This window comes from Spea bombifrons, chromosome 4 (assembly GCF_027358695.1).
Source record: "Spea bombifrons isolate aSpeBom1 chromosome 4, aSpeBom1.2.pri, whole genome shotgun sequence".
Lineage (NCBI taxonomy): Eukaryota > Metazoa > Chordata > Amphibia > Anura > Pelobatidae > Spea > Spea bombifrons.
The window spans coordinates 29,260,908-29,286,386 of record NC_071090.1 but is presented as its reverse complement, the minus strand read 5'-3'; the positions used below and the strand labels follow the sequence as shown (position 1 = coordinate 29,286,386).

The following is a 25,479-nucleotide window of genomic DNA, read 5'->3' as shown; positions in this document are numbered from 1 at the left end:
AAACACCGGAGGAATTATTTTTATGCTAAAGGGTGAGAAAAAAAATACATTTTTGGCTCATTTGAAATCTTGCTCTCTTCTTTCCTCATCTGTATGGTAAAACGGTTGGTTGACAATCCTTAAAACATCAATATTTCTATTTAGCAGTTTTTGTTGGTTCTCATCTCCTCCACGAGCGAGACTCATCTTCATCCTCGTCCTCATCATCATCTTCGTGAAGAAATGGATCGGAGGCGTCCGTTTCCTAAGAAACAATTGCATATAAAATTCGTTTTGGGTGCATTTTTTAAAAAAACGGTTATATTTGTACAACCAACATCTTCAACTACACATTATCCATCTGCTTTGGAGTCCATCGCTCTTTTGAATGGTCTGTGAATGGCTAGCCTTAAGAAGAATTATATTATTATATATATTATAAGGTATTTCATCAAAGGTATCCATCATGCCCCAGATTATTGGGAACTATTATTTGAAACTGGCTAGAATACACTGTGCTCATTGTGTAATGTTTTGGCACATTGATTAAAAAAAAAAATGTCGCCCCACTAAAACATGCATATTCACGACCTACAAGAATCCTACATGGCAGTAGGGTTGTCACTGGTACACCACCAATAACCATGCTGTACATAGGCTGAGAGCTTTGTTTTTTTTTTCTTCACTTCTATGAAGGACATCTGGAGAATAACTGGAATAATCATAATGAGGAGGAGAGTGCTTAGGGAGTTGTATATGTTGGGTGCTTGACGGTTGTTTTTGGTTTTTTTATTTACATTTAGCATTATACTTTTGCCAAAATTGAACTACAACAAATATTTTTGTTTTCTTGTAATTAGCAAGAGTGCCCCTCTCATCTCACCCTTCCTACAGCCCTGGCAGTGCCCTTAAAACAGATGCAGTTGCATATAAAGCGCTTACTTCTTCCTTGGGTTCTTCCTCCTCAACTTCTGTTATTATGGATGGCGTCTTAGGTTTATGCCAGGACACCTGAAGTTTTCGTCCTTTAAACTTTGAACCTTGGTTAGCAGCCTATCGAGATGAAATATACATTACCACGCATTCTGAAGTCAGTTATCAGTAAATTTGCTTTCCACTATTGTGCCAGAGCAGAATACGCAATAGTTACAGCTTTTAACTTGCTTCGTTGCATTGAACTGTTATTTTGTCATTGTGCTAAATAAACCCGCAAGAAGCCCTACTGGACCTTGTAAAGCTATAGAATGTTCATATCAAAATGGACAGTTTAACAGAGAAACTTTCAAAGTAAAATAATCTTCATTATAAAAAAAAAAAATAAAAAAAAAATAAAATCTAAATAAATATACCAATCCATTTTTTCTGCTCCAGGATTAGGAATATTTAAATTACAATGTATGCCACCCCCACAAACTAGGTCACAATTATAGCAAACTTACATTTTCAGCTTCTTGCCTTGTCTTGAAGGTTAAAATTAAGCTTGGTGGAAATTCTTCCTCATTCATGTCTTCAACTTCACCAAACTTCTACAATGGGCAGAAAATACATTACCAAACAGCACAGTGTAATTCCCGACAGACGAAAGCCTTTTAACACAGTGTGTTGTATACATACACACACACACACATTCATACATAAACACACACACACACACACTAGACTTGCGCATCAGTTTTTGGACAAATGCGTTTTCGTGCCAAATGTTGCCGTTTCTTCCATTTTTCCGAATAACGAACAAATGCAACATTTGACGAAATAAACAAAAAAAACGAATGCGCGCAATATAAAAATCTTCGCTCATTTGTCCCTTGGCCGCCATTTTAACTACACTAAGAGGAGGAGAATCTCGCCATTTTCCCTGCACTAAGAGGAGGGACATTGAGTGAGTTGACCTTCGTTTGTTCAATCAGCTCACTCCTGTCACATCATGCTGAGGGTTTGTCCAATGGCTGTGCTGCATCTTTCAAAGAAACAAAAGCAGACAAGTACTGAATAGAGCCTATATAAGAGCAGAGCAGACAGGGGATCCGTTCATTTCACTGTGACTGCGTTATATAACACTGCTGTGCTGCATCTGAGCATTTTACAGAGCGAGATTCTTCTGTGTGAGACTTGGTGACCCTCAGTCTGCCACTTCTTCTAAAGTTTGGATTTAATTAAGCATTAATTTAAATTAAAGATCATTTATAACCAGTCCACTACTATCCTTAACCCTAACCCTATAATGCTAAGCTAATTTTGACCCTATTCCTTCCATCATTGGTCTCAAATTCCCTATGAACTTCTTCTACGCGTTTATTTCTTGTTTCCATTACAGCCAGACAAAGAAATGGGATTTCCGAAAACGTAAATATTGCCCAAATTTTGTCGAATACAAAAGACAATTTTCCCCTGAAAATGAACTTTTCTTCAGCACCCAAGTCTAAGATACACACACACATACATACATATCCTGGCACCCAGGGTCTGTCGAGCCTTGCCATATATACATTTACACACTAACATCATACATAACTTATGCTCACAAACACTAGCACACTACAGCAACACGTTAACATTCGACACTCATGTACACACATGCTAACCCACATGCTCTGGGTCCTGGCTTTGCTGCATGTTAGGATTGATTCTAAACAATGCACTTACAGCAAAATGTTGGAGCAACTCTTCTTTTTCCGTCTCATAGAATCCTGTGACTGATATTGTTTTGGGTCGGTGATCAACAACCATATGACTTTGTGGGGCTCTCCCCCGTCCTCCCCGTCCCCTTCCTCGGGATTGAGTGGTTAACATCTTGCCCCCACGGCCAGTAGGAAGTATCCCTAACCGAGCAGCCTAAAAAAATAAAAGCAAAAACGTCAACCAGTGCCAATACAGAATTCCCCACAAGATGCAAAGAACATTATCTTCCGCCCGTCCATACTGTGATAATGGAAAGCTTGTGAATATGTATGTCATGCACAAATGTCAAATCTCAGTAAGTAGGGAGTGAGAAGTATAGTACCATTTTAGTCTTTCTTCAGGCATCCCAAACATGAGGGTGTCAGAACCATGCTATATTCAGATATCAATATATTGTCTTACTTCAACTTGTAGTTGGTTGAGCTTTTTCCGCAGTTCTGTTGTATCTTCTCCCGAGGACAGTCTTTTGTGGAAGTCCATCTCTGCATCTAAAAGCTCTTTTTGTGCCTTTAATCACAAGGAAAAGAAGAGTTGTTAGTATTTTACTAAGGTGCATTATGAATGGTCATTCCTGTTCACCTACAGTGCTGCAAAAACTTTCCCACAGCATTCTATTTTTGTATATTTGTTACATAAAAATTTCAGATCATCAAATTAATTTTAGGACAACGTGAGTTAACACAAAAGGCAGACTTTAAAGAATCATTTCATGTATTGAATGTAAAAAAGGAATTTTGGCCCGAATGGTTATAATTCAGTAACTTTGGAAGGTTTTTGAGCATGAACTTGCTTTCGTAAAGGTCATGCGGCAGCATTTTAATGTTCATTGTTCTTCTGCATAACCCAACCGCGCTTGAGCATTAGGCCACAAACGACGGACAGATTCTCATTCAGGATTTTCTGAAGGAGCAGAATTCATGATTCCATCAATTATGGCGTCGCCCAGGTCCTGAGGCAAAGCAGCCCCAGGCCATTACAGCATTTGACTGTTGGTATGGTGTTCTTATTCTTAATGCTGCGTTAGCTTTACTCCAGATGTAACAGCACCCACGTCTTCCAAAAAAGTTTTGACGCGTCAGTCCACAGATTATCCCACAATTCTTGGTTCATCAAAAAGTATTTTGGCAAATGTGAGCTATACCTCTGCGTGCCTTTGAGTCAGTGGTTTTCACCTTTAACTCTCCCCATGGATGCCAACTTAGCACAGCGTCTAATTGCAGAATCGTAAACAATGACCTTAACTGAAGCAAAGGACCTCTTGGAGGAATTTTGATAGGCCGGCCACTCCTGGGAAAGCGCGCCACTGTTCTAGGTTTTCGCCATTTGTAGGCAATGGCTCGGTAGTTCACTGGAGCCCAAAGCCTTAGAAATGGCTCTGTAACCCTTTTCAGATGTCAATGATTGTTTCTCATCTCTTCTTGAATTTCTTTACATCGCGGCATCATGTACTGCTTTTTGAGAACTTTTGGCCTGCTTCACTTTGCAAGACACGTTCTATTTAATTGATGTTTAGATTCAACAGAGCTGGCAGTAATCCCGCCTGGGATTTCGTTAGTTGGCTGATTTAGTAACTAAGAGGGCAATTACTTGGTTACATAAGGCCAAGTAGGGTTGGATATATGTTTCCTTTTATGCAAGGTTATCTTTGTCTTGTATTAAAATTAGTCGGGTGATCTGAAACATTTAAAATGTGACAAATAGGCAAAAACGAAACAGTGTAACTTACTAAGTTGTATACATTTTTCAATCAGCACCCACAGATCATTGCGGTAGGAGATCATAAAATCCCCAGGCAATGCTTACTTCTGTTTTAGATCTCACTTTTGATGGAGCAGCCAAGGTCTTCAGTTCATCTTTGGCCTGAGAGATCTTTTCATCCAGTTCCTTTAATGTTTTCATGATCTCATTTCTTTCCTCTGCTTTCATGGTTTTGTTTTTTTCTAGCCTTGATATCAACATCTACAAAATTAGATCATAACAGTTAAAAAACTAATATACAAGTATGCTGTATGTCTTGTATCAAAAACAGTCACCTAGAAGTATAGCCCATATCATCAATTAAGGGTGTCTAGAGACAATAGTATAACCTGGGAAATTCCCTTGATTGCCTCCTACGCTCTTAAATCAGGTGTCTGCCACCATATTCTATATAGTGGATGTTGATACACTGAGGAGGGGCCATATGGGGCCCCTGCTGCTGAATGCCTTGACATCGAGGCATTACAGAAACACAGTTTAAGCAAAGAAGGCAACCAGAAAGAGCATGGGTGTACTGCAGGCATGGGTGTAGGAACCCCTAAAAATCTGGGAGGATAGCGCCCCCCCATCAGATACCTCTTTTCTCACTATCCCCTATCCCACTTTCTCTCCATCTCATATTTTTGCAAACAAATACAATAATATATAACTTGAAACACTGGCAAAAATAATGTACCAGTGAGAGTCAGTGCAGTCTTCCCTCCTTCTGACCCTACCGTGACATTGAGAGGTCCTCTCCCCATAATCATCCCCAGAGTCCCTTTATCCCCTTATTCATTAACCCATACCACTCGTTACATGCTCCCTGTAGTTCAGGTATATATCAAATACATGTAAACAGCGCTTGCATGTATAGATCAACTGAATAAGACATACAAACCCTATACTTGCAGGTATACATAAATATATGGAAACATAGCATAACAGGTATAGATCAACAGCATAACACAAATCCAGCTTTGCAGGTATAGATCAACTGGAAATCACTTGTAAATTAGGTACTGAAGGTATAGATAAAAACCCCTGAATTAGAGGCATAGATCACAGGTTGCACACCCCCAAAGGCCAGCCATGGCGTCCACACTGCCCACATTGAACCTGACCAGCACCCAGATGACACAGATTACAGTCCAGCGTGAGCCATCTTTGTCCCCAAACAGGACACCCTGTGCCACCTTTGTCCCATTTTGGTCCCCAAGGCTCAAACACCCTTCTTGTGCTTTATTTGCCTTTTCCTAAATCACATCCATGATATACAACAATTAATGCATTCTCACAAATCATTCAAGCTATTCATCCACACAATTCATTCTCTCACTCATTCACGCTATTTCAATATTCTTACTACCCCCCTTTCTACTATCTACACCCTCTCCCTCCCCCTTTGTAGTTTACTTACCTTGCTGAAGTCCTAAAGGTGGGAGCACGAGGCCTCTGTCGTGCTGCTCTGTCACAGGGCACGCGGCGTCACTGCTGAGCGCCGGCATATGACGTCACATTCCGGAGCTCATCGCTGGCACCAGTCAGGGCAGCGCTGAGGCGGGTGGCAGAAGGAAGCGGAGGAGACGGAGGAGCGCCGAGTGGTTGCTTAAAACTCTTTCATGAGCAACCGCTCGCCGCCCCCTCCGCCTGGGTGCCGTACAGCGTTTTGGTTGGGGGGGGATTCCTTCATTATCGCCCCCCCACGCTTCCTACTACCATGGTCCCTTTAAATGTTTTTCCCGTGTTGTAAATGCATTGAAGGATTCTGCAGAACAGTTGCCTACTGTAATGAAATCCCTGGTGTGCTTGCTCAAAAAGGTGCTCCAATTAATTTTAATGGCAGCATTTTGATTGAAAGAAGAACGACCTAGGGGTTATTGCAATGTAGTCTCTACAAATTCAACCAATTTGTTTTTTACCTTTTGGTACTCAATACGTTTCTCCAACATTTCTTGCTTTTTCTTCCTCATATCTTGCTGGAGTTTTAAAGCTTCCTGTGTAACAAAGCAAAAAAAAAAGTTCTATTTATAGGTCATGAATACTGGACTCGGGGAATAACACTGTCAGCGATGGCAATATGTCCTCAAGACAATGTATTTATATAAATATTTTAAGTTAACCAATTCTTTCAAAATAACTTTCAACAACTGGCAGGGAAATCCAAATAAAAATACACAGAATATACTGTAGCATCACTTATTCGGTGTCAAATAACTGTCATAAGCTTTTGGAACCAACAAAAACCGCACACATCAAAACCAAAATGTCATCCATCTAATTGAGTACCAGAATAGATGATACATTGCACATTAAAGTGCATCGCAAAAAAAGGTTAACGTTGACCAACTGCATAAGACCACAGACAACAACTTGTTGACTTTCCATACCTGCTTCTTTTTGAATGTATCTTGCACATCCACGGTTTTTGAGCCAGTTAAAGGTTTGTTTGCAGACTTTACATTTGTAGAACTGTAAACCATTTTTGTGTGACTGGTGGAAGGTGGCAAAGTCTGAAAGAAAAATTACATGTGCATACAGTCAGAAGGCAAGCATACTGACCCCTAGTGGTGTGTATATATTATATATACACATACACACACACTATATAGTATTTTTTACTTGTTAATATCTGCAAACCCTTTTAACATCCACTAATGGAGATGCAAAGGATCAGGTGACCAAGTTTGGCATATAATAATATTATTATTAATAATAATAAAAAGGGGGGCTATATGATGCAAAGTGCACTTACTTGACTATCCTCCCCAGAGCTAGTTTGGTTTGGTGCCAGGTACTGTGCATCTGGCTGACTGCTTCCTGTTGGTCCAAGGCGATGTTTTACAGGTAAATTGTTCAAGACATAAGAACCGTGGTTGGGAGGTTTGGACATCACCTGTGCGTTACAAAAGTTGCAAGCCCCAAAAGAACTTGTCAATGATCAGCTATTTACTACCATCACAAAACGCAATTTAAACAGTAAATCAATCCTGTGTCTCCAATCTTATGTACTGCGCTCTAAATCTATTAGTTTGCAGGTGTTCCCACATATACTGCCCTGGAGCATAAGCCACCTAACAATGTTACTATACCCCCAGCATAAATCACCCCAAAAGGACCACAGAGAGAGAGCAGGGGTTACCTTTGCCAGGTGTCCTTGCCCAGCGGACGTTAGAGATGACTGGGCAGATTGTGCCGGGTGCGGGGTATGTTGGTGCTGTCCTGTCTGCTGGTCATGGTTTTCTCTATGCCAGAGGACCCGGATAAATCGGTTATTCAAAACGGCTTCTGTGCTTGATATCGCTCGCCTGGCTTCTTCGTTGGTCAAGTACTGGATAAGAGCACCTTCTGGGTCTCCTTGAAAAGCAACCTGCACAAATATACATATAAATTATGACAAGAGAAAGACAAATATAAGAAATACGAGTAAATCGCACATTTGGCCACACATGACTGACTGCATTATTTTAAGTCGTACACATTAAATTAGACTGTATACTATACTTGTTTCTAACCTCCTACTTGGCCATACTACAAACATCAGAAATCCATGTTTTCCGACGACAAGACACCTCAACATCGTATTAATAAAGAGGACGGTAGATAAAAAGTCTTACATACCTGTATATTTACAATGGTACCAAATTTGCTGAAGTGCTCATTCAGCTTCGTAATATTGTTCAGGTCCTGAGGGATTTTGCGGACTTCAAGTTTTGTGTTTGTGTACTGTATCTTCTTTACGAATCCTATTTTATTGTGGTTGTTGTTGCCTTGTCTGGAATGGCGGGGTGAAGAAAGACAGCGAGAAGAAAAATAAGATACTTCCTAAAAACCATGCTCTGCCCAGATAGAACAACCTATTAACTTTGACCCCAAATCATTTAAAATGCAATGTTTTCTTTTCTTTTTTTTTTATTTTTTTTAAGGATAATAGTTATGAAATATTGCGCTGTAAATGCAAAATTTAATACATTTTATCTTAAAATTAAGGCAGTTCTCTGTCATATTGCAGTAGTTAGATTATAAAGTAACATCCTGTCCTATATACCATCCCAAGTCTCCTTTGATAAAAGAATTTATAGCATGCAACCAAAACCAAAAGTTGAACTTTACACACGTGTAACCAAATACACAGTTTACTATAATGTGAAATATTTTTAAATTCTTTTAATTTTTAATTCTGAAATAATTTATTCTTAATAAATAAGGTTATTATTTTTAAGGTGTTAGTTTTCTAATATGAGGAGGTGCTTACATCCATTGCTTCTTTGCATAAGGCCCGTCGTTAGAGTCTAAAGTTCTTTTTCGGTCTGGTTCGACAACCACTCTGTTGACGTTGCTATTTGCAGGAACTGGTGGAGGAGGTTCTGTCTGGATCACAATATTAGCGGCTGGAAGAAAAAAATAAAATAATGGAGAAAGCGTTTAGGATGAGTTGGAGGACAATATGCTGATTGAAGTCAGGTATGGTTTAAGTCTCGGGGTTATAACGTTACTTTCTGTGACCAATGCTGGGATAAAACGAATCACTTACCTCTTGGTGGTGTATCCATATCGCCCGAGGTCAATCCAATCAAGTTTGGCCTCTGAGTCTGCGTCCGTGTAAAGAACTGCCTGTATGCCGTTCTACCAGTGTTTGTAAGACTAGGGGCTTCGGGATTGTAGCCGTCAGGCTCATACGTATCTAAAGGACAGAAAAGAAGGCGGTAATGAGCAGTCAGTAAAGCAATACTAATTTTTAGCATTTGCATGGAAATAGGCTGGGATATATAAGAGCATGTTCTTCATAATAAGACAATGTAACTGTAGTCCTTGCTACTATAGTTGAAGAGGTACAAGCTTTTTTGGGGTTTTTGTTTTTCTGGTCTCTGTATCAGGTGGGCAGTGCTAATCCCTGACAAGAAACCAAAATGAACCCAGGACTATCACAAAAAAAATTAGGAATAATCAGAAAAATAAGCATGTACATTCTACCACTAGAAGTGGCATTTCAACAGTGTTGCATGAATATCAAGTTATCTCATGATAAACACCCAACATTATCCAACCCAACAATCCAGCTAGTGACATGTGTGGACTGAACTTAGTTTACTCTAAGGAAAATACCACAGGCCAATACTATCAGCTGCAACAAGGGATAATGTAAATGTGAAGTAGTTTGCATCAAGAGGAGCCAAAGGTCTTGCTGTCCTTTTAATGGGTCAGAGACACGAGTGTAGTATACCTTGCAAGAAGTTTAACATTAAGGAAAGAGGTGGAGGATGGTCTGAACGAACCAGTGTACGTAAGAGACAATGTAACCAGCGTGCGGCACCACTACACTTACGTTCTGATACAGAGTAATGCAGGTTTTGAGGAGGTAAGGGAGGAGGTAATGTTCCTCCTACTGGTGCAAGGCTGGGAACAGTGTTGGTTCCTTGCTGCTCTCGGTTATTTAGCATATTTGAATGTGTTAATGGTAATCCTGCAGGATGAGAAACAGAATACATATTGTATTGCACAATCAACCATTTGTACAGGAAAAGAAAGGAGCGAAAATCAGGATTTCACTGGAAACATTAGAAAACTATTCATTCATTATCAAATTAAATACACTCAGGGTTTTCTATTTTCCTCTACAAATTCCTCTGACTTTTGTTTTTTTAGTTTCAGCTGAACATATGTTACACGCTGGCCATCACTTTCTATGGGCAACTAAAACAGACCCGATGGCAGAACTGTGCGGCCTCAGTGCATTCTTACAACAAATCCTACAGGATCCAGAATGTGGTGTTTGAACGGCACCAATTCAAAAGGTGAAATATATACATTTGAATGGGGTGAAACATCTCAAGTAGGAGGCATTTTCTTAATTTATTAAATCCCGAGTATGAAGACAACTTGAAACACTTCATCTCACTAACTGCACTCTGGGAAGAGACCAGTGTGATGTGTGGATATCGTTAGGTTGTCTGGTTATGTTGATACATGCTACTGGATATTATTCTCTTGGATTTATCAACATTTATATATTCTACAGCACTTAATGGGTAAACCGGACAAACTGCGCATCACATAATTTGGATTTACAGACTAAAGGTGAGGAGCACCCTGCTGAAATGATTTTACAATCTAGAAAACTCACTGAACTGAGCCGAGCTTTCAACCTCACTTTGCTTTGAAGAACTAGCTCTGGCGAGCTTGTGAGAATAGCTGAGCAAACCCATCATAATGAATAGTTAAATCTACAAAATGTCAGTTAAACTAATCCGCAAATCTCCCTGCTTTTGCTAAGCATTATATACCTCCTTAAAGCAGCTCAAAAGCTAGAGTATCTACATTTATAGACTCAGGTATTGATGGAAGTGATCCACCATTTGGCATTACTCTCTCACCAATATCCAGCAGAAGACACCCTGTGGGATCACAAGGCGCATCATCTTACACCTCACGCGAGAGGGCGTGATCCTTGATCCAGCTCCTGACAGAAGTAAGCGTGTAGCAAGGGCTACTCCGTATAAGTGTGCACCAGTCTCCTAAAACGCTTCCCCATTGGTGTTACACATGCGGGTTTCCCCCCTCAAGCAGGGTTTTTCCCCCATGTGTGCAGTTTACTCTTGTCTAACCCACGCAGTAAAACCAATAGTAAACAATAACCTGCACATGTTGACTTTATAAGCAAAGTTTCAGATCTAAGTTGGATTATTTTTGTGCCAGTACGGTAATAAATTCCTACTTTACACGTGTTCCTAACCACATTGGAGTTGTTCCAGCTTGAATATAGCACCTCTTGTTCACAAACTATTCAGATACATAGTAAGATGGTAACCAGGTCTCAAGTATATATACATAAGTCATTAATGGTGGGAAAAGAGTGCTATCAAAAAGCAGACATGCCAAGGTAATCACACAATGCATTCAATTTTATGTTCCACCAGTAACTCCGAAAATGGTCTGCCTTTTCAATTCAAAACGTCAAAGAACTATAAACGTGCTTTGTTGTACTTACGTTAGAAAATGGTTGCGTATTGAACACTGTTAAATCTGTTAGTCAACTAACTAAAAAATCCCCCCAGTGGTCACTTACTTGTTGCGGGGAGAATAGGAGGAGGTGGCGGCTGGCTGATTGGTCGAGGGACAGGTAGTCTCATGTTGTGGGGGCCAGGGATGGGAGGCATCAAGATACCAGGGGGTGGAAGTCCAGGGGGAGGAGGGAAGGGAATCATACTGGGCAAAGACACTTCATCAACAACCAAGGGATCATTTCCATGATCAAACTGGCATAGATCCCCAAGGACACAAAACCCTCTTTCTATGAGAGAAAAAAATACACAAACCAAAATATTAACACAGAGGCACTGAAACGCACATTACACTACAGAAGGAACTGAAAATGATTTTTTTAATGAAAGCGAGAAAAGGAAATTGATTACAATAGCTTTGTGTAACGCTGCAGGTCAACATTACAGACCCTAGCTTGTGGCCATCACTAATCCTGTAAGATAATAGCTAGACCAGACGTCACTGTCCAGTTACTGAAACGATATACGTTACACAAACCATACACACAAGTGAGGGGCATGTAAATGCAGGTCCAGCCGTTATGTACAAACTGATGAACTAAGGGGGGACATCAATAAATGAATTACAAGCTACAACAGAAAGATGTTATTCAGCACCACGGTAATTGCTACGATCTAGGACTTGACAAAATTGGCGTACTTTGACGTAGTGCCGGGCTAAACAATATATGGCAGCATAGTATGATGGAACCCCCAATGTTTATGCCTCACATAGGTACTTTTAAATAGTATTAGCTGGGTGTGCGCGGATACCTTGCTTGTACAGCACTGCAAAATATGATGGCGCTATATAAAATAAAAAATTACCGTTAAAATAAACCACCAGCCCAAAATTAGAATTTACATGCTTTTTAGGGCGTGCATCATCTGTGTTGAAATGGTTAAAGGATGTTTCATTCGATTAGGTGCGAAGAGTATGAATGAAACATACACAAAACTAAACATGCCTATGTGTCAAAAGTACAGTACAGTGGTTTGCTTTTGTGTGCTATTGCACTTAATATTCATGGTCGAGGATCCGATGAAGTTGTAGATATGGAGTAATCAGCAGGAAAGTTCCATTGCGGGCTATGGTGACTTTTTACAGTTTTATATCAAAACTGTGTTTTTAAATGCAACGCCCTAGATCCCTTAAGAAGCATTTAAGAAAACATAAAAGTGGGAATTACAGCTTTTTTTTCTCTTAAAAGGTCTAAACCATATACAACGACAGCAGGGAAAATCATTGCTCAGAACAGAGTACGGCATTATTTTATTAATTGAGGTGCGTTTCTTACCATCATAGTCTCTGCAGCGTCGTTTAGGAGGTGGGTTTCTGGCAAACGAGTTGGGAGGGTTGTGGTTGTTATAGTAATTAGACCAGATCTCTGTTGTGCTCTCTGGGTGGTGAGCAGGTGCGATGACTGTAACAGTGCTGGGGATAGCTTGCCCACCAGAGGAATACTGCGGCTCCGATGAGTTCGACACCGGCTGGGAAGATGGCGTATACACAGACTCCATATCATTCCTTTCGCATTCAAACTTCTGCCTCTCGCGATGCTCTGCAGATAGCCAGACGGTCAGTTTACATACAAGCGTAATGCACTTTACAGACGTCAGTGGCAAAGGTATTTACATAGAAAAGGGTGGACAGTGGAGAGAATGCTAGGGAATTCTCTAGCATTCTTTTCTGTCTATAAATCTGTTCCCCAAAGCCCCAAAAGCTAGAACATAATTGAACTTTAGATGGGGTCTGCCACATTTATGCCAATTTACAATAGATCACTAAAACAGAATGGTCACATACTACAAACACAAAAGTAATACTGTAGCAAGCAAGCACATTCAGGGGGGTCTTTGAGCAGTTCCATACGGCACAGCAAACATAAAGCAGTGCTTGATAACATTACAGAAATCTTGGTATTCCCCCCACCTGCCCCCAACAAAAGACAAATTACTTCTCCAGGATATGACTTTGGTAACGCGACTCATCTGCAGGTAAGACCAGCCGTAACCACTACACCAATCATCCATCGTGGAATCCAGTAACGAGCCACGCAGAATAGTCTTCCTAACCGGCAGCGCTCCACTAAACACCAACACTGAACAATAGATTGCCCTCACCTGTGAAAACATGCGCGCGTTCGCTCGAATCCACCAGTGTATACATTACACTGGGTTATATTTGGCCAAACTCCCTGAGCTGATTCTCTCTGCTAAGGGTACTTCGCTGTTCTCAACACAATAAAGCCCTCCACTTCTTTTAAAGAAGAAAAGCGTGCATAGATGATCTCTTCTAATGCAAACTGTTCATGAGGCTTGGCAGAACGCAGGATTGTTTTATGTTTTTGTAAAAGATATATTCTAACCGTATCAGTGAGTGATTTTTTTTTTTTACTACTCCAATTATTGTACTTTTACTTTGAGGGCATCTCCAAGAGTTCATTTGAAACCATTGCACAAACCTTGACCTAAGGCCATCAGCACACACACACACACAATACAATCAATTCCTTTGGTTCTCCTGACCCAACTCCTCGGCCTAAAGAACTTGTCCAGGCACCAAGCCCCACCACTGAAACGGTATTACATTAACCAAGTCTGATGGAATCCACTCACGATTTAGCGAGCCGGGCTGTTGTGCCATATTTCCTTTGGCGCCTCTCTGACTCCTGGCAGATTCCCGGTCCCTGCTTCTTCCCCTGCTGCGGCTCCGACTCCTGTTTGTAGGCTTGCTTTTAACGGGACTTTTGCTCCTTCCTCTCCGCCAGTCGTACTTGTCTCTGTGCCGATCATAGTCCCTCCATTTCCCATCATCCCTCTTTTTGTCTCTTGTTCTGAAACAAACCACAAAGACGCATCAACACAAATTCATAAATTGCCTCGTGGTTAGTATAATGCCTCCACGTACCGATAAGTCATTAGCATACTGTCAATCTTCAAGCGCATTCTAATAGAAAGAATAGGATTTGCCCCGTTAGCAAAGAGCATGTTAACAGCTATAAGCATTAATTGCCGTGTCACCTTTTATCATAAACCGATTTACCCGTAGATTGTTCTACTTGTGGAATTGTTTCACGGATACGGCCAAAACACACACAGCTGAACAATTTATTTTACTCAACCCTTACAAAGGCCGCCTTGCGAGATCACTTAATCGGGAGAAATAATTACACAGAAATGGAGAGCTGTAGGTTTCCGCAGAAATAAGATGTAAATTTTAAGATTTAAATCTTTAAATATTATTACTTAGGAAAAGGTTATGTACTGAACTGTGAAATACTTGCTCTGCTGTAATAAGCGGAACGTTAAGCACATAAAAGTCATGCACCAACCTTCTCTCGTTAGAATCAGAGCGGTTCCTTTGGGGACTTGGGTGCTTCTTTTTTCTGTCGCTGCGCTCCTCCTCAAAGTTTTCCTGAAAAATAAAAATCAATGCTGTCAGATTGCCCTTACAGTTTCTAAGGCAACAAATATTTTTAAAGAGTTTCAAAACCTGAGCTCATTTTGCATGGACGCCAAAGCATTTCACTGTAAGCTAATTGAAGCGTGTATTGTTGGTTACCTAAGATCCAACACGAGACCTCTCTGCTGAAGCCAGGAAGAATCAGCATGTAGACTTCTTGTACATGCTCAGTGACAATCCTATACAAGCCAATGAAGCAACAGCTGATCACATATATATGCTAGCTGCTGCTGCTGTTCCTATTAGTTTCAATGAAAGCTCAGCTCCCATTGGCTAGAAAGAGTTTTAATAAGTATGTGTTAAGATGTATACAGCGGTAGGGGCCTGGCTTTCAGCAGTGACTGGATAGGGAGAAATTAAAATGAGAGAACAACTCCAATAACTAAAGAACTGTTGCATAGATCTGCACACACGGTCAAGCGCACTAGAGTACGGTCGAGAATGGCCTCCGAGCATGAATGGCGCTGGAGTGCTTACTTAAAAATTTGTAAAGATAGATTTTATCAGTGATCTGATAAAAGCGTAAGAATGAAAATTTTAAGAGATGAGACTTTGGTGTATTTTTTTTAATTTTTTTTATTAGGGTAGTTTGTAGGTTTCACCCTGCGGAAGAGAGCCACAAAGAGCTGGTGTGACACGTCATGTCTCTCTATTGAAAGCAATTCAGACTGTAAGTATACAAAAATAGATGAGCACACAACCTTAAAAGGATAAAACTTAAAATATTCAGATTCCAGGATAACTGTTAGAATAATAACACCCAATAAGTACACAAAAATCAAGAACCCAGGGCAAGACCAGTGAATAGCAAAAAAAAAATAAAAAAAAATAAAAGTAAAACCCTGACACACCTAAAGGCATAAATACTGGGGATTCCGTTGCACTATACAGACATACATTAGCCCGCCACTGTGTCAAAGTACCCCAAGTTTGGCGAGTGCTCTCTATTTTTGCATGGCTGTATTTCTTACCAAGGAGCTGAATCAATGGGACTGCACTGCATTTTAACCGAAATGAGACTTCTCTAGCAATTTAAACATGCTAAAATAGATTATATTATTTGTCCTGAGTTTAGAACTACCCAGTGTTTATTTTAATTATAGAGCAATAAGTACTAGTATTGCCATTTCAAAACCATTTTTTTCAAACCTTGCAATCCTGCCTCCATGTCTTATTAGGGACATCTTTAAAGCTGGTCAATTTAATTTACCCCATCAAACCATATAGGTTTGAAAACTAGACACCACAGAGTATTTCAAATAGTGGTATTTTAAGATTTGCCATGCACTAAAACTATCATTAGCCTTTGACAAAGTTTGTGGTAGTCATTTTTTGTGTATTTTCCTTCACACACATTGTACTTTAGGTATAAATGTATAGCTCATGGTATGTGCCTCAGTCAAACAACACCCTAATGTGTTCAACATCTCCAGTTCAAGACCCTCTATTTTGCAAGAGGCAAAATCTCTTGACCAGAGAGGAGTCAGAGTGCATCATGGGGTGGGTTTGCGGCATCGCCGAATGCCTCTTTTAAATTGCATATGGCAGACGTTGATGCCCCGGGGAGGGATAACATGGGGTTCCTGGAGCAGATTTCGGTGTTGCTGAATGCAACGAAGGTAAGCAGACAATGAAATAAAGCATCTCAAAAAGCAAGCAGTAAGCTGGGTTGCATAGGGGAGACCCCATCCCCAGAAGGATATTGACACACCGGAGAGCGTTCAGAGAAGAGCTACAGAAACGGTAATTTGTTTGCAGGACAGAAATTACCAGGGAAGGTTAAAGGATCTTAATATGAATAGCTTGGAGGAAACGAGAAGCGAATGCAATGGAAACATTTCAATTCTTAACCCCTTCACGACAAAGCCCATACACGTACGGGGGTCACGATGCAATGCGTTGGTGACAAAGCCCATAAATGTACGGGCTGCTGGTAAATACCTGCATCACCTTGATTGCTGCGTTTTTACAGCGATTCCGTGGCTTAGCAGCATCCATGGAAGCCTCAAAAGTGAGGCTGGCCTTGATCATGGGAGGAAAGCACTCCCCCAGAAAAAAAAAATGGCCGCCACCAAACCGATCAAAGACGGTGGCTAAAACAGAGCTTAAAGCGATCAGCAATAACTTCCTAAGCATAATTGGTGTTGCTGACATGCTTTTACCTCCCAGATAACCCATGCATTGGGGGTATCGCTGTGGTCAGGAGATGTTACTGAACACATTAGGGTGTTTGACAGTAACATATACAAGGAGCTGTAAATTCATACCTGAAGTACGTGTGTGAAAAAATCCAAAAAAATTAGTACCACAAAGTTTGACAGAGGCTGATGGTAGAATTAGTGCATGTAAAGGGTTAAAATACCAGCAATTGAAGTACCCCTAGGGTGTCTAGTTTTAAAAAATACATGGTTTGATGGGGTAATTTGCATTGGCCGGCTTCAAAGATATTCAAATAGCACCAGATTTCAGGAACAAATGGTTTTGAAATCGCAAAACGCTACTTGTAATTATGGTCCATTAACTTACAGAAAAAAGCAAAAAAAAAAGCCTACTAAAGCTTTAGGTATTTCTAAACTCAGGACAAATAGAATGTTTGTTCATTAGTTTTTGCAGATGAGTAAAAGATTTTTCAAATAAAAGTAAAAAAAAGTCTTTTCACAAACCCCCCCCCATATTTTATCATTTTTTAATAGAAAATTAGATATGATAAAAATAATGGTATCTAAAGAAGGCCCTGCTTGCCTGGAAAAAAAAAAAAAAAAATTATATATATATATATATATATATATATATATATATATATATATATATATATATATATATATATAATGTGTGGATGCACAAAATGAGAAAGAAAATTACTGCTAAACAGCAACACTGAAAAATGTTAAACATGTTCTACGAGTAAGAAACAAACAGTCTTGTCATAAACCCCTTTTCATACACGTACTTTAGGTTTGAATTTACCGCTCCGGGTATATGTCACTGCCAAACACCCCAATATGTGTTCAGTAACATCTCCTGAGCGCAGCGATACCCCACATGCATGGGTTTGTTGGTTTTTTTGGGAGGTAAAAGCCCACCTTTGTGGGGTGTGTATTTTTTGGCATTTAGACATCTGGTCAGTCTGTGCCCACATCCCATATATGGGACATCTTGGAAGTCGGCCAATTCAATTTACCCCATCAAATACATTGTTTTTAAACTGGACACCCCATGGTACCCCAACATTTTAACTCTTTCCATGCGACAAGTTTCATGAAGATATAGCACTAATTGTAGATGTAGCACTAATTGACTTTTTGTGACAGTGGGGGATTATTTTGACATGTCACCAATCTTTAAAAAATTTTACTAATCACATTGTGATTAGCGAGCTGGGCTCAAGAGTTCTCAGGAGGGTCTGGATTGACCCTCTGTGAACCGCGACATTTGACAGTTGGCGCCGCCATCTTGTGAGTGACAGCAACACGATTCACTGATGATGCTTGTGGTTGCTCTTCGGAGCAATCACAAGGCGATCGGGGTAGTAGGTAAATGGAGCAGTCTCCCAGCAGCAGTGGTGGAGGCTAATATAGTGAGGGAATTTAAACAAGCATGGGATAGACATAAAGCTTATGACCTGACCAAAGACTGATAGGGGTTTAAACACCTTACATCAGGAAAAGCGGGCAGAACGGATGGGCCGAATGCTTCTTATCTGCCGTCAGAAAATATGTCCAGCCATAACACAAATGAGAGTAGTTCGTACACTGTGCTACTACCTTGCCGATTTCTTTCTAAGTTTCTGGTGTAAAAAGCCTTTAATATCCAACATAAAATAAGGTGTGAATTTATCTACCCACTAACGCAAAACAAGCTGCAACCGTATTGCGGCAGACCCGCTGAACGTTGTCACGGATGCGGCTCCATTTTTTTTCCTTCAGTAGCACGTGAATGACAGGACAGGAAATAACATGCATCTTATTTTAAATTATGATAATATTCACCAAAGCAATTGGCGGCACAGCCATGTGTCTTCTTTCAGGCACGTCCTCCTTGACTTCCTCTCTTTCTTGCTTCATCTCTGGTTTGAACACCTCATCCTGAGGAAGGTAGTTCTTGGTGTGCAAACATTCAAACAGCTTGTCCACAAACCCATTTGTTTCTGTGAAAAGGGAGATAAGTTGGAAGTTTTTTATTTTTTTAAATATATACATTTCTAAAACACGAGAATTATGCTGTAGAAGTTACCCCTAGGTTTGTCAACACAAACTAAAGTTACATAGCTGCTTGTACAAGACAAGATCAGACCAGGTGCTACTCCAACTCATATCACTATTAACCAAAATGGGTCTTAATCCTTTTCTTACCAAGGCTTTTTAGTACCATCCATACTGTATGGTGTTGTGCCATGTAGGTTTAATTAAGATTCCCCTTGTATGTGTTGGATGTACCCACACAAAAATTTAACTTTTGTTAAACCAAGGAAATGTGTAAAAAACAGTTGTAAATAGGAAAAAAAAAAAAAAAGGCCCAAAATAAAAAGACATTTTAAACTTTTGCTTATAAGTTTCTGGTATGTTTAACCATTATTCATTCACACACACACACACATTAACACCATACAGGAACAGACACATGTGCTGTCTTACGCTCACAAACACAAACTAGGGATGTGCGAAATTTGAGACATATCGGCCAAAAATAGCATTAATCGACAAAATGAGTATACGCGATTGAGGTAATGAATAAGTGTGATAGCATGGATGTGTAAGTGGGGGACAAGGCACAGAGAGGCAGTAGGTTGATGTGCAGACCACATATGCCTGGGCATGATAGGAGTGTGATAGCAATCATATATATGTAATATAGCAAACAGCAATCACACTCCTATCATGCCCAGGCATACCCAGATTCCAGCATGTACTGGCTGACTTGGCATGATAGGAGTGTGATTAGTATATATATACACACACACACACACACAACATTTCATATGCATGATGTCATTCAGTTACACCGACTACTATCATGCCTAGGCAGCCATCATGTGTTGGAATTTTGTCATTTTCGGCCAAGTGCATCCTGAATTTTCAGTGCATCCCTAACTAAAACCTTACGGTAACACATGCTAACACACTACACTATATGGTGACACACACACACTCATTCTAATGCCATAATGTAACAGCACATCCTCATATACTGGCTAACACTATACATATATCAAAATACAGACCCTTATGCACACACACAGAATCTGGCACAATACAGTAGACAACCTGACTCTAGTACTATACACACACACTGACACTATAGTACACATACACATTTACTATACAAAAGCAAGGGCTTTTTTGCACTTTTATTAGTGCAATATTGCTAGAGATCAGCTGTCAAAAAGGTGGGACCGTACAGATACATCCAAAGGGCAGTCCTGCCAAACTTTGTGAATGCGCCTGTACGTCTATATGGTAACAAAGGGGTTAAGCACAATTATTTATATTGGAATGATTGATGTTACAGCCCCATTTAAGGACTTACCAAGAGGTCTCAGGTTCCCACGTTGTGGGAAGTCTTACCTTTCTGTAGAAAAACATCCAGCTGATCAGCGCATATGGCCTTCAACTCCTTTTCCGATTTGTCTTTCTTTACCAGAGCTATAACATAGTTTGCCAGCGCTGAGGGGTCAGCCTCACATCTACAAAGGAAGAGGCAAAACTCTGTGTTAGAGACAACCACAAAAAGTTATATACTAAATAACGCAAGCGACAGAAACAAACTTAGAAAAGGAGAACATAGATTTTGATCCTTCTCTGTGCCATCTTTTCTCTCAACAAAATGTATAGATCAAGCGTTAATATGACTATGTAACTCACAGGCCTCATGCGTGAGAACATCAGTTATTCAATATGACAATAGCTTATATCGGTGGCTCGGTATGGTGCTTCATATTTGTTTTGATTTGTATTTATCGAGAAGTCTTTAAATTGCATTGTTAAAAAAAAAAAAATCTGAGCATGATATTGATTTAAAATAAAATTTGGAGAAGTAATTGACAGAAACCATAATCCAACTGGTTGCTGCATTAATTCTGGTTTAGACGACGATGCCAAGGCAGATGTAACAAAAGCCGTGTAGAAGAGTCATTAGGTTTGGTTTATAGCAAACAAAAGGAAGAGAAAGGCACTCCGGATTTACTTGTATTTCAATTTATTGCAGAAAATAAAAGTTATAAAGCTTGTGTTTCTTTACAAGATACAAATGTTACACAAGCTAAGATATAATGGTTGTGTGCAGAAGAAGTAGGTCTTGGTGGCGGGTTTTTTTTCTTTTCTTTTTTTAGGGGCAAGTTTTGTATAAGATGGGTAAGGAAGATAAGCATGGCAGCAGCACCGACGACGTAGATGAGCTAAGAGGGATTGATGGAAAACAACAAGTTCAAGAACAAGGGACACCCCAGTCATCATGCCATTACCGTCATTTTTGACGGGTCTTTTACATCTGCTATCCGAACAAATTCAGCTTCTCCTATGCCGTTTGGAAGTAAGAACTTCAGGAAAACGCGGTGTCCTCTTTGCAAGGGCATGGGGTGGGTTCTGTGCTGCACCTCCACTACATTCCCTGCCGCAGACGTGTTCAGCCGGCGTGATGACTCGCTACCAGTCATCTTCGGCTTGGTGAAAGCTGGGAATGATGTTCTACCAAGAACCCTGTGCACATGAAAGCACTCCGTGGATTTTAATAGAGAAGCGCTTTCCTGTCACTGATTGGCTGCTTGAAGCAGCCAACCAGTGGTGAGAATTGCTGGACCACAGATGAGGCAGGTAGCATCACTGTAAGAGGTCACTTAAATGCATATGACAGCAGTACACTCTCTAAGTCTTCATAGTCTTCTGCAGAACCCCCTAATATGCAGTTGCCGCTTTTCCAGCCCCCCCAGTTGGTTTCTGTGCAGAAGATGTACTCAGCTAAACACATCTTCATGCACGTAACGTTCTTGAGCACTGGCTCCGTCAACCGTTCAGACCCCCGTATCTAAGGAGCTCCTGTTGAGGCCAAAAATTGTCAGACCATGGAGGAGGGCAGCTGAGGAATCAGGTTCTTTTCTTATACCGGTCATTGCTTTTCATTTTGGAAAAAGTATTTTAAAGTATTGTCAGGTTACTATCGTTTATGATCTTCTGTAGTGGGGCTTGCAGACCGCTGCGCAGAATTTCCCACTTGAATACGTTATTGGACTGCCAATAATACTACGTGGCTGTGCTGATAAATATCATCCATTGTGAACCTCTGGGGCTTCCATACTAAGCAAATTGCAAGGTGGGTGGAAGCATTTGGACTTGGCTTTCACATCTGGATCGAGATTAATTGTTTTGCCGCAACTAAACAGCTAAGTTCAGGCACTGCGAATATCAACATCGCAAAGAAAAAGCGGCTCCCTTACTTACAAACCATAAGATACCCACACTTTTGTAAATAGCCCCCCCACTGAGAACAGGGAAAGAAAGCATGCATGATGAATTATTAAAAGAAATCTACACTTGGCTACCGATATATGTGGTTCGCCATCACTTTGGAAGAACCGGTATTCAAGGAATGTTGATGATGATCACAGAGGACCAATGCTCTTTGCATTACAAAACATTTACATCCCAGCACGGATGCTTCACTACTCTATTCACCAAGGGGAGAGTTGCGGTTTTAACTCTCACTCCACTATTCGTTTATGGGGGGCCCCCTTTAATGCATAATTCCATAAGCGAGGAGTCTTCGCAGGCATCCGATTTAACTATGCATTACACAGGGCCGGCAGAAGCTCATTGGGGAGCTGGAGCCCAATGAATCTAGCCCCCCTCAAACCACTTTTGCCTCCTGTCACCTGTCATTATATACATATTGTGGGGGGGGCTACGTGCCAAGCCTTTCCGGGGATCTATATGGAAAGTATACAGAGTTGGGTTTAGTAGATGGGGGCCCATTAGCCGCACCAGGGGTTAAATGTTTAGCTGACATCCATCTTAAGGTCTCCAGGGTCTGGCCCGCTGCACCCGAGGCCTCACTGAAGCCCTTGTTTAGCTAACGAGGTATAACTTTCACAACTGGGCTACGCTTTTCACTTCTATGGCTCCCATTATAGTCATACAGCATCGGGGGGAGTTACACAATTAACCCTTTCTTTAGGGGCACGGCACGTAGTCGTGCAGGTGCTCAGCATATTGCACACTGCTCGTTACAGCCCCAAGGCTCGGCTGACGAACATGTAATCTTACTAATAATGATATTAGCGAGGAAACCAACTGCCATAAGGCGAAGGACCTGCTGCCCCAATGTTAGTCATTCATATTTAACAAGGCGGGCCTTGCAGCAATTACCCCTCCGATACTTGTTGCCACAAGGCCCCGAGGCTACGTTACGCGCCCCCACCCCCCACTCGTGAGGACGCCGCCACTCACATAGGATCCAGTAACCTGGCTAGCCACGTCTTGAAGGCTTCCACATTTTCTATGAGCATGTCGGCGGTTGTCGCGGGCCCAGGGGGCGTGGAGGACCACTACCGTACCAGCACCGCAGTACCAACGCTCATCGTTCTCTATCTCCCTCCTCGGCTCGCAGTCGTTTAGAATCTCTTGAACCGATAGTATCCGGTAAACGTGCTGTGCCTGAACGAGCCGGTAAAGCGCTTCCGGGACTCGACGTACTCTGGGAGCTCTTCCACAGCCTGTAAATTAAGTCCCCGACCGAGCGCCGCACAACTTAGCCAGGCAGCAGGGCCTACGGTGAGCCCGGAAGACGGACAGCTGCGCGCAGCCAACCATTCAGCAGAAAGGGATGAGAGTTGGCCAATGAGAAGGCGCGGGGCGGAGCTGACCCTTGTAATGGTCACTGGTGGGAGGGCCTTGGGTGCCGCATGGTGAAGGCTTAGTGTGGAGCAGGTCGGCGTGGAGTGAAGCTCACGAGGAAGTAGGCTCGTGTGGGAACTGTTAGATATGGTCCCTCATGCAGATTCAGGGGTTTAACCGTTTCTTGTGGAAACGGAACCAATTAGCGCTTTATATGACCGTGCAATGCAGCCCGTGACCCGTAATACACATATAACGAAGGGAGTGATATTCGGATGGAAAATGGTTGCATTGTTTTTATTATTTTTGCTGGGTGACGTTTATCATGTCAGTGCGTTCATTTGTTTAGAATCCACGGGAATCGCCTGATTTATACAGTTTCCCTGTATATAATGTAAAGTCCCTTAACTCTTTCAAAACTGGCAACTTGGCAAGCGAGGTAAGGCGAAGGCAGCAATTAAACCAAGCAACAGCGATTATTATTTATTTGATATAGCGCCACCATATTCCATAGTGCTGTACAATGGGTAGACAGAACATAACAAGTAGTATATCACAAAACAATTTGACAGGCGGGGAGGGCCCTGCTCAAAGATCTTACAATCTAGAGGGGATGGTAAGTGAATAAAGCCTCCAGGTTTTTTTCCCCACGGGAAGCCGGAGCAAAACTATAGGGACAGTCAGGTGGCAACATTATGTGTTAAGCTGTTTATAGATACAAATTGCATATCCTCTCACGTGGTATAATGGTAACAATGAATAAAAAAAGACCCCCCCCCCATCGTGTTATTTCCCCCCAAGCACCAAACCAAATGGTAAAAGTTATCATTTATCCAGTAGATGGGGTTGGACAGACATGCTGCCCGGTCGGATGCTACACAATATAATTCAGTTTAGGCACACACAAGAAGGGGTTAAATCTCCTAATCGAGCCGAAGAAACGTGGGAAGAACATACAGATGCACAAGAAGGCTGACCTTTTCGGCTGAGGGCTTCAACTCCCATCATCCTTGTCATTATTCTGGCCGTAACCAACGAATGCTCATTGGTCGACAATAAAAAAAACTAATACATGTATTTAAATAACTGTATCCTTTGTCTATTTTATTGCATTTCTTATTGGGTAGAATGGGCTTGGCGCTGACCTGTGACATCATGAATGCTGCGCGGTCATGTAGATCAACATGTCAGCCGGTGATGTCAGAGTTCAGTTGGCAGCATGCTGGAGCTCTTACATTTTTCCACCGTTGGGCTCCATAGTAGAAAGCAACAATATCAGGCCGAGTAAAAGCAGTCAGTATTTATTTAACTTATTCTTAACCCCTTAATGACAAAGCCTGTACATGTACGGGCTCAAAATGCATTGTTTTCAATGGGCTTTGGGACCGCCCATTGTCCTTAAGGGGTTAAAGAAGATTTCCAGTAACGTACGGCAGATCTGCAGCTTTCTCTTCCGTTCAGAGCCAGGCCTCGCGTCTCTCAGCCACCCTATAGAAACGTGTTACATGGCTGGCTTCTTAGATACATTTACCAAGCGTGTATCATTTATGTGTGTTGGCGGTGAAAGGGTTAAAAGGCTGTCATCTTCACGCGTTTTCAAAGATTATCGTACGAAGTGCCAACGTACTTCGGGGGTTCTCTTACATTTCTCAACACAAGAGGGCAGGGGGCTACTGAAGCCTCAAATCTGAACTTCATAGCCCCGAATGGAGACTTTGAGGCTAAGAGGAGAGATCATGAGAGAGGAGAA

General features: G+C 41.3%; 2 protein-coding genes across 2 annotated transcripts in view; one reads left to right on the top strand and one right to left on the bottom strand.

The window, feature by feature from the left end:
• Positions 1-25,479, top strand: part of LARS1 (leucyl-tRNA synthetase 1) — a 147,878-nt gene that overhangs the window by 94,035 nt on the left and 28,364 nt on the right. The gene's annotated exons all lie outside the window — the stretch shown is intronic.
• Positions 148-23,648, bottom strand: RBM27 (RNA binding motif protein 27). The gene is made up of 21 exons (XM_053463154.1): positions 23,343-23,648; positions 20,469-20,587; positions 18,894-19,051; positions 14,774-14,856; positions 14,058-14,275; positions 12,737-13,000; positions 11,465-11,689; positions 9,725-9,862; positions 8,933-9,082; positions 8,654-8,789; positions 8,020-8,173; positions 7,541-7,768; positions 7,154-7,294; positions 6,789-6,911; positions 6,321-6,395; positions 4,465-4,620; positions 3,064-3,168; positions 2,626-2,814; positions 1,419-1,505; positions 922-1,032; positions 148-244 (listed from the first exon to the last, which is right to left on the bottom strand). Exons 1-21 carry the CDS (start codon positions 23,399-23,401, stop codon positions 161-163), a joined length of 3,003 nt encoding a protein of 1,000 aa, XP_053319129.1. The 5' UTR covers positions 23,402-23,648; the 3' UTR covers positions 148-160.

Bases quoted from the DNA above. Each gene is read 5' to 3' on its own strand.
- RBM27 (XM_053463154.1), bottom strand. From the start codon at position 23,401: ATGCTCATAGAAAATGTGGAAGCCTTCAAGACGTGGCTAGCCAGGTTA. The intron at 13,001-14,057 runs GTGAGTGGATTC...GGCTATCTGCAG, and splicing joins ACAGCCCGGCTCGCTAAATC to AGCATCGCGAGAGGCAGAAG. The intron at 9,083-9,724 runs GTAAGTGTAGTG...TCTGTCCTTTAG, and splicing joins GCATTACTCTGTATCAGAAC to ATACGTATGAGCCTGACGGC.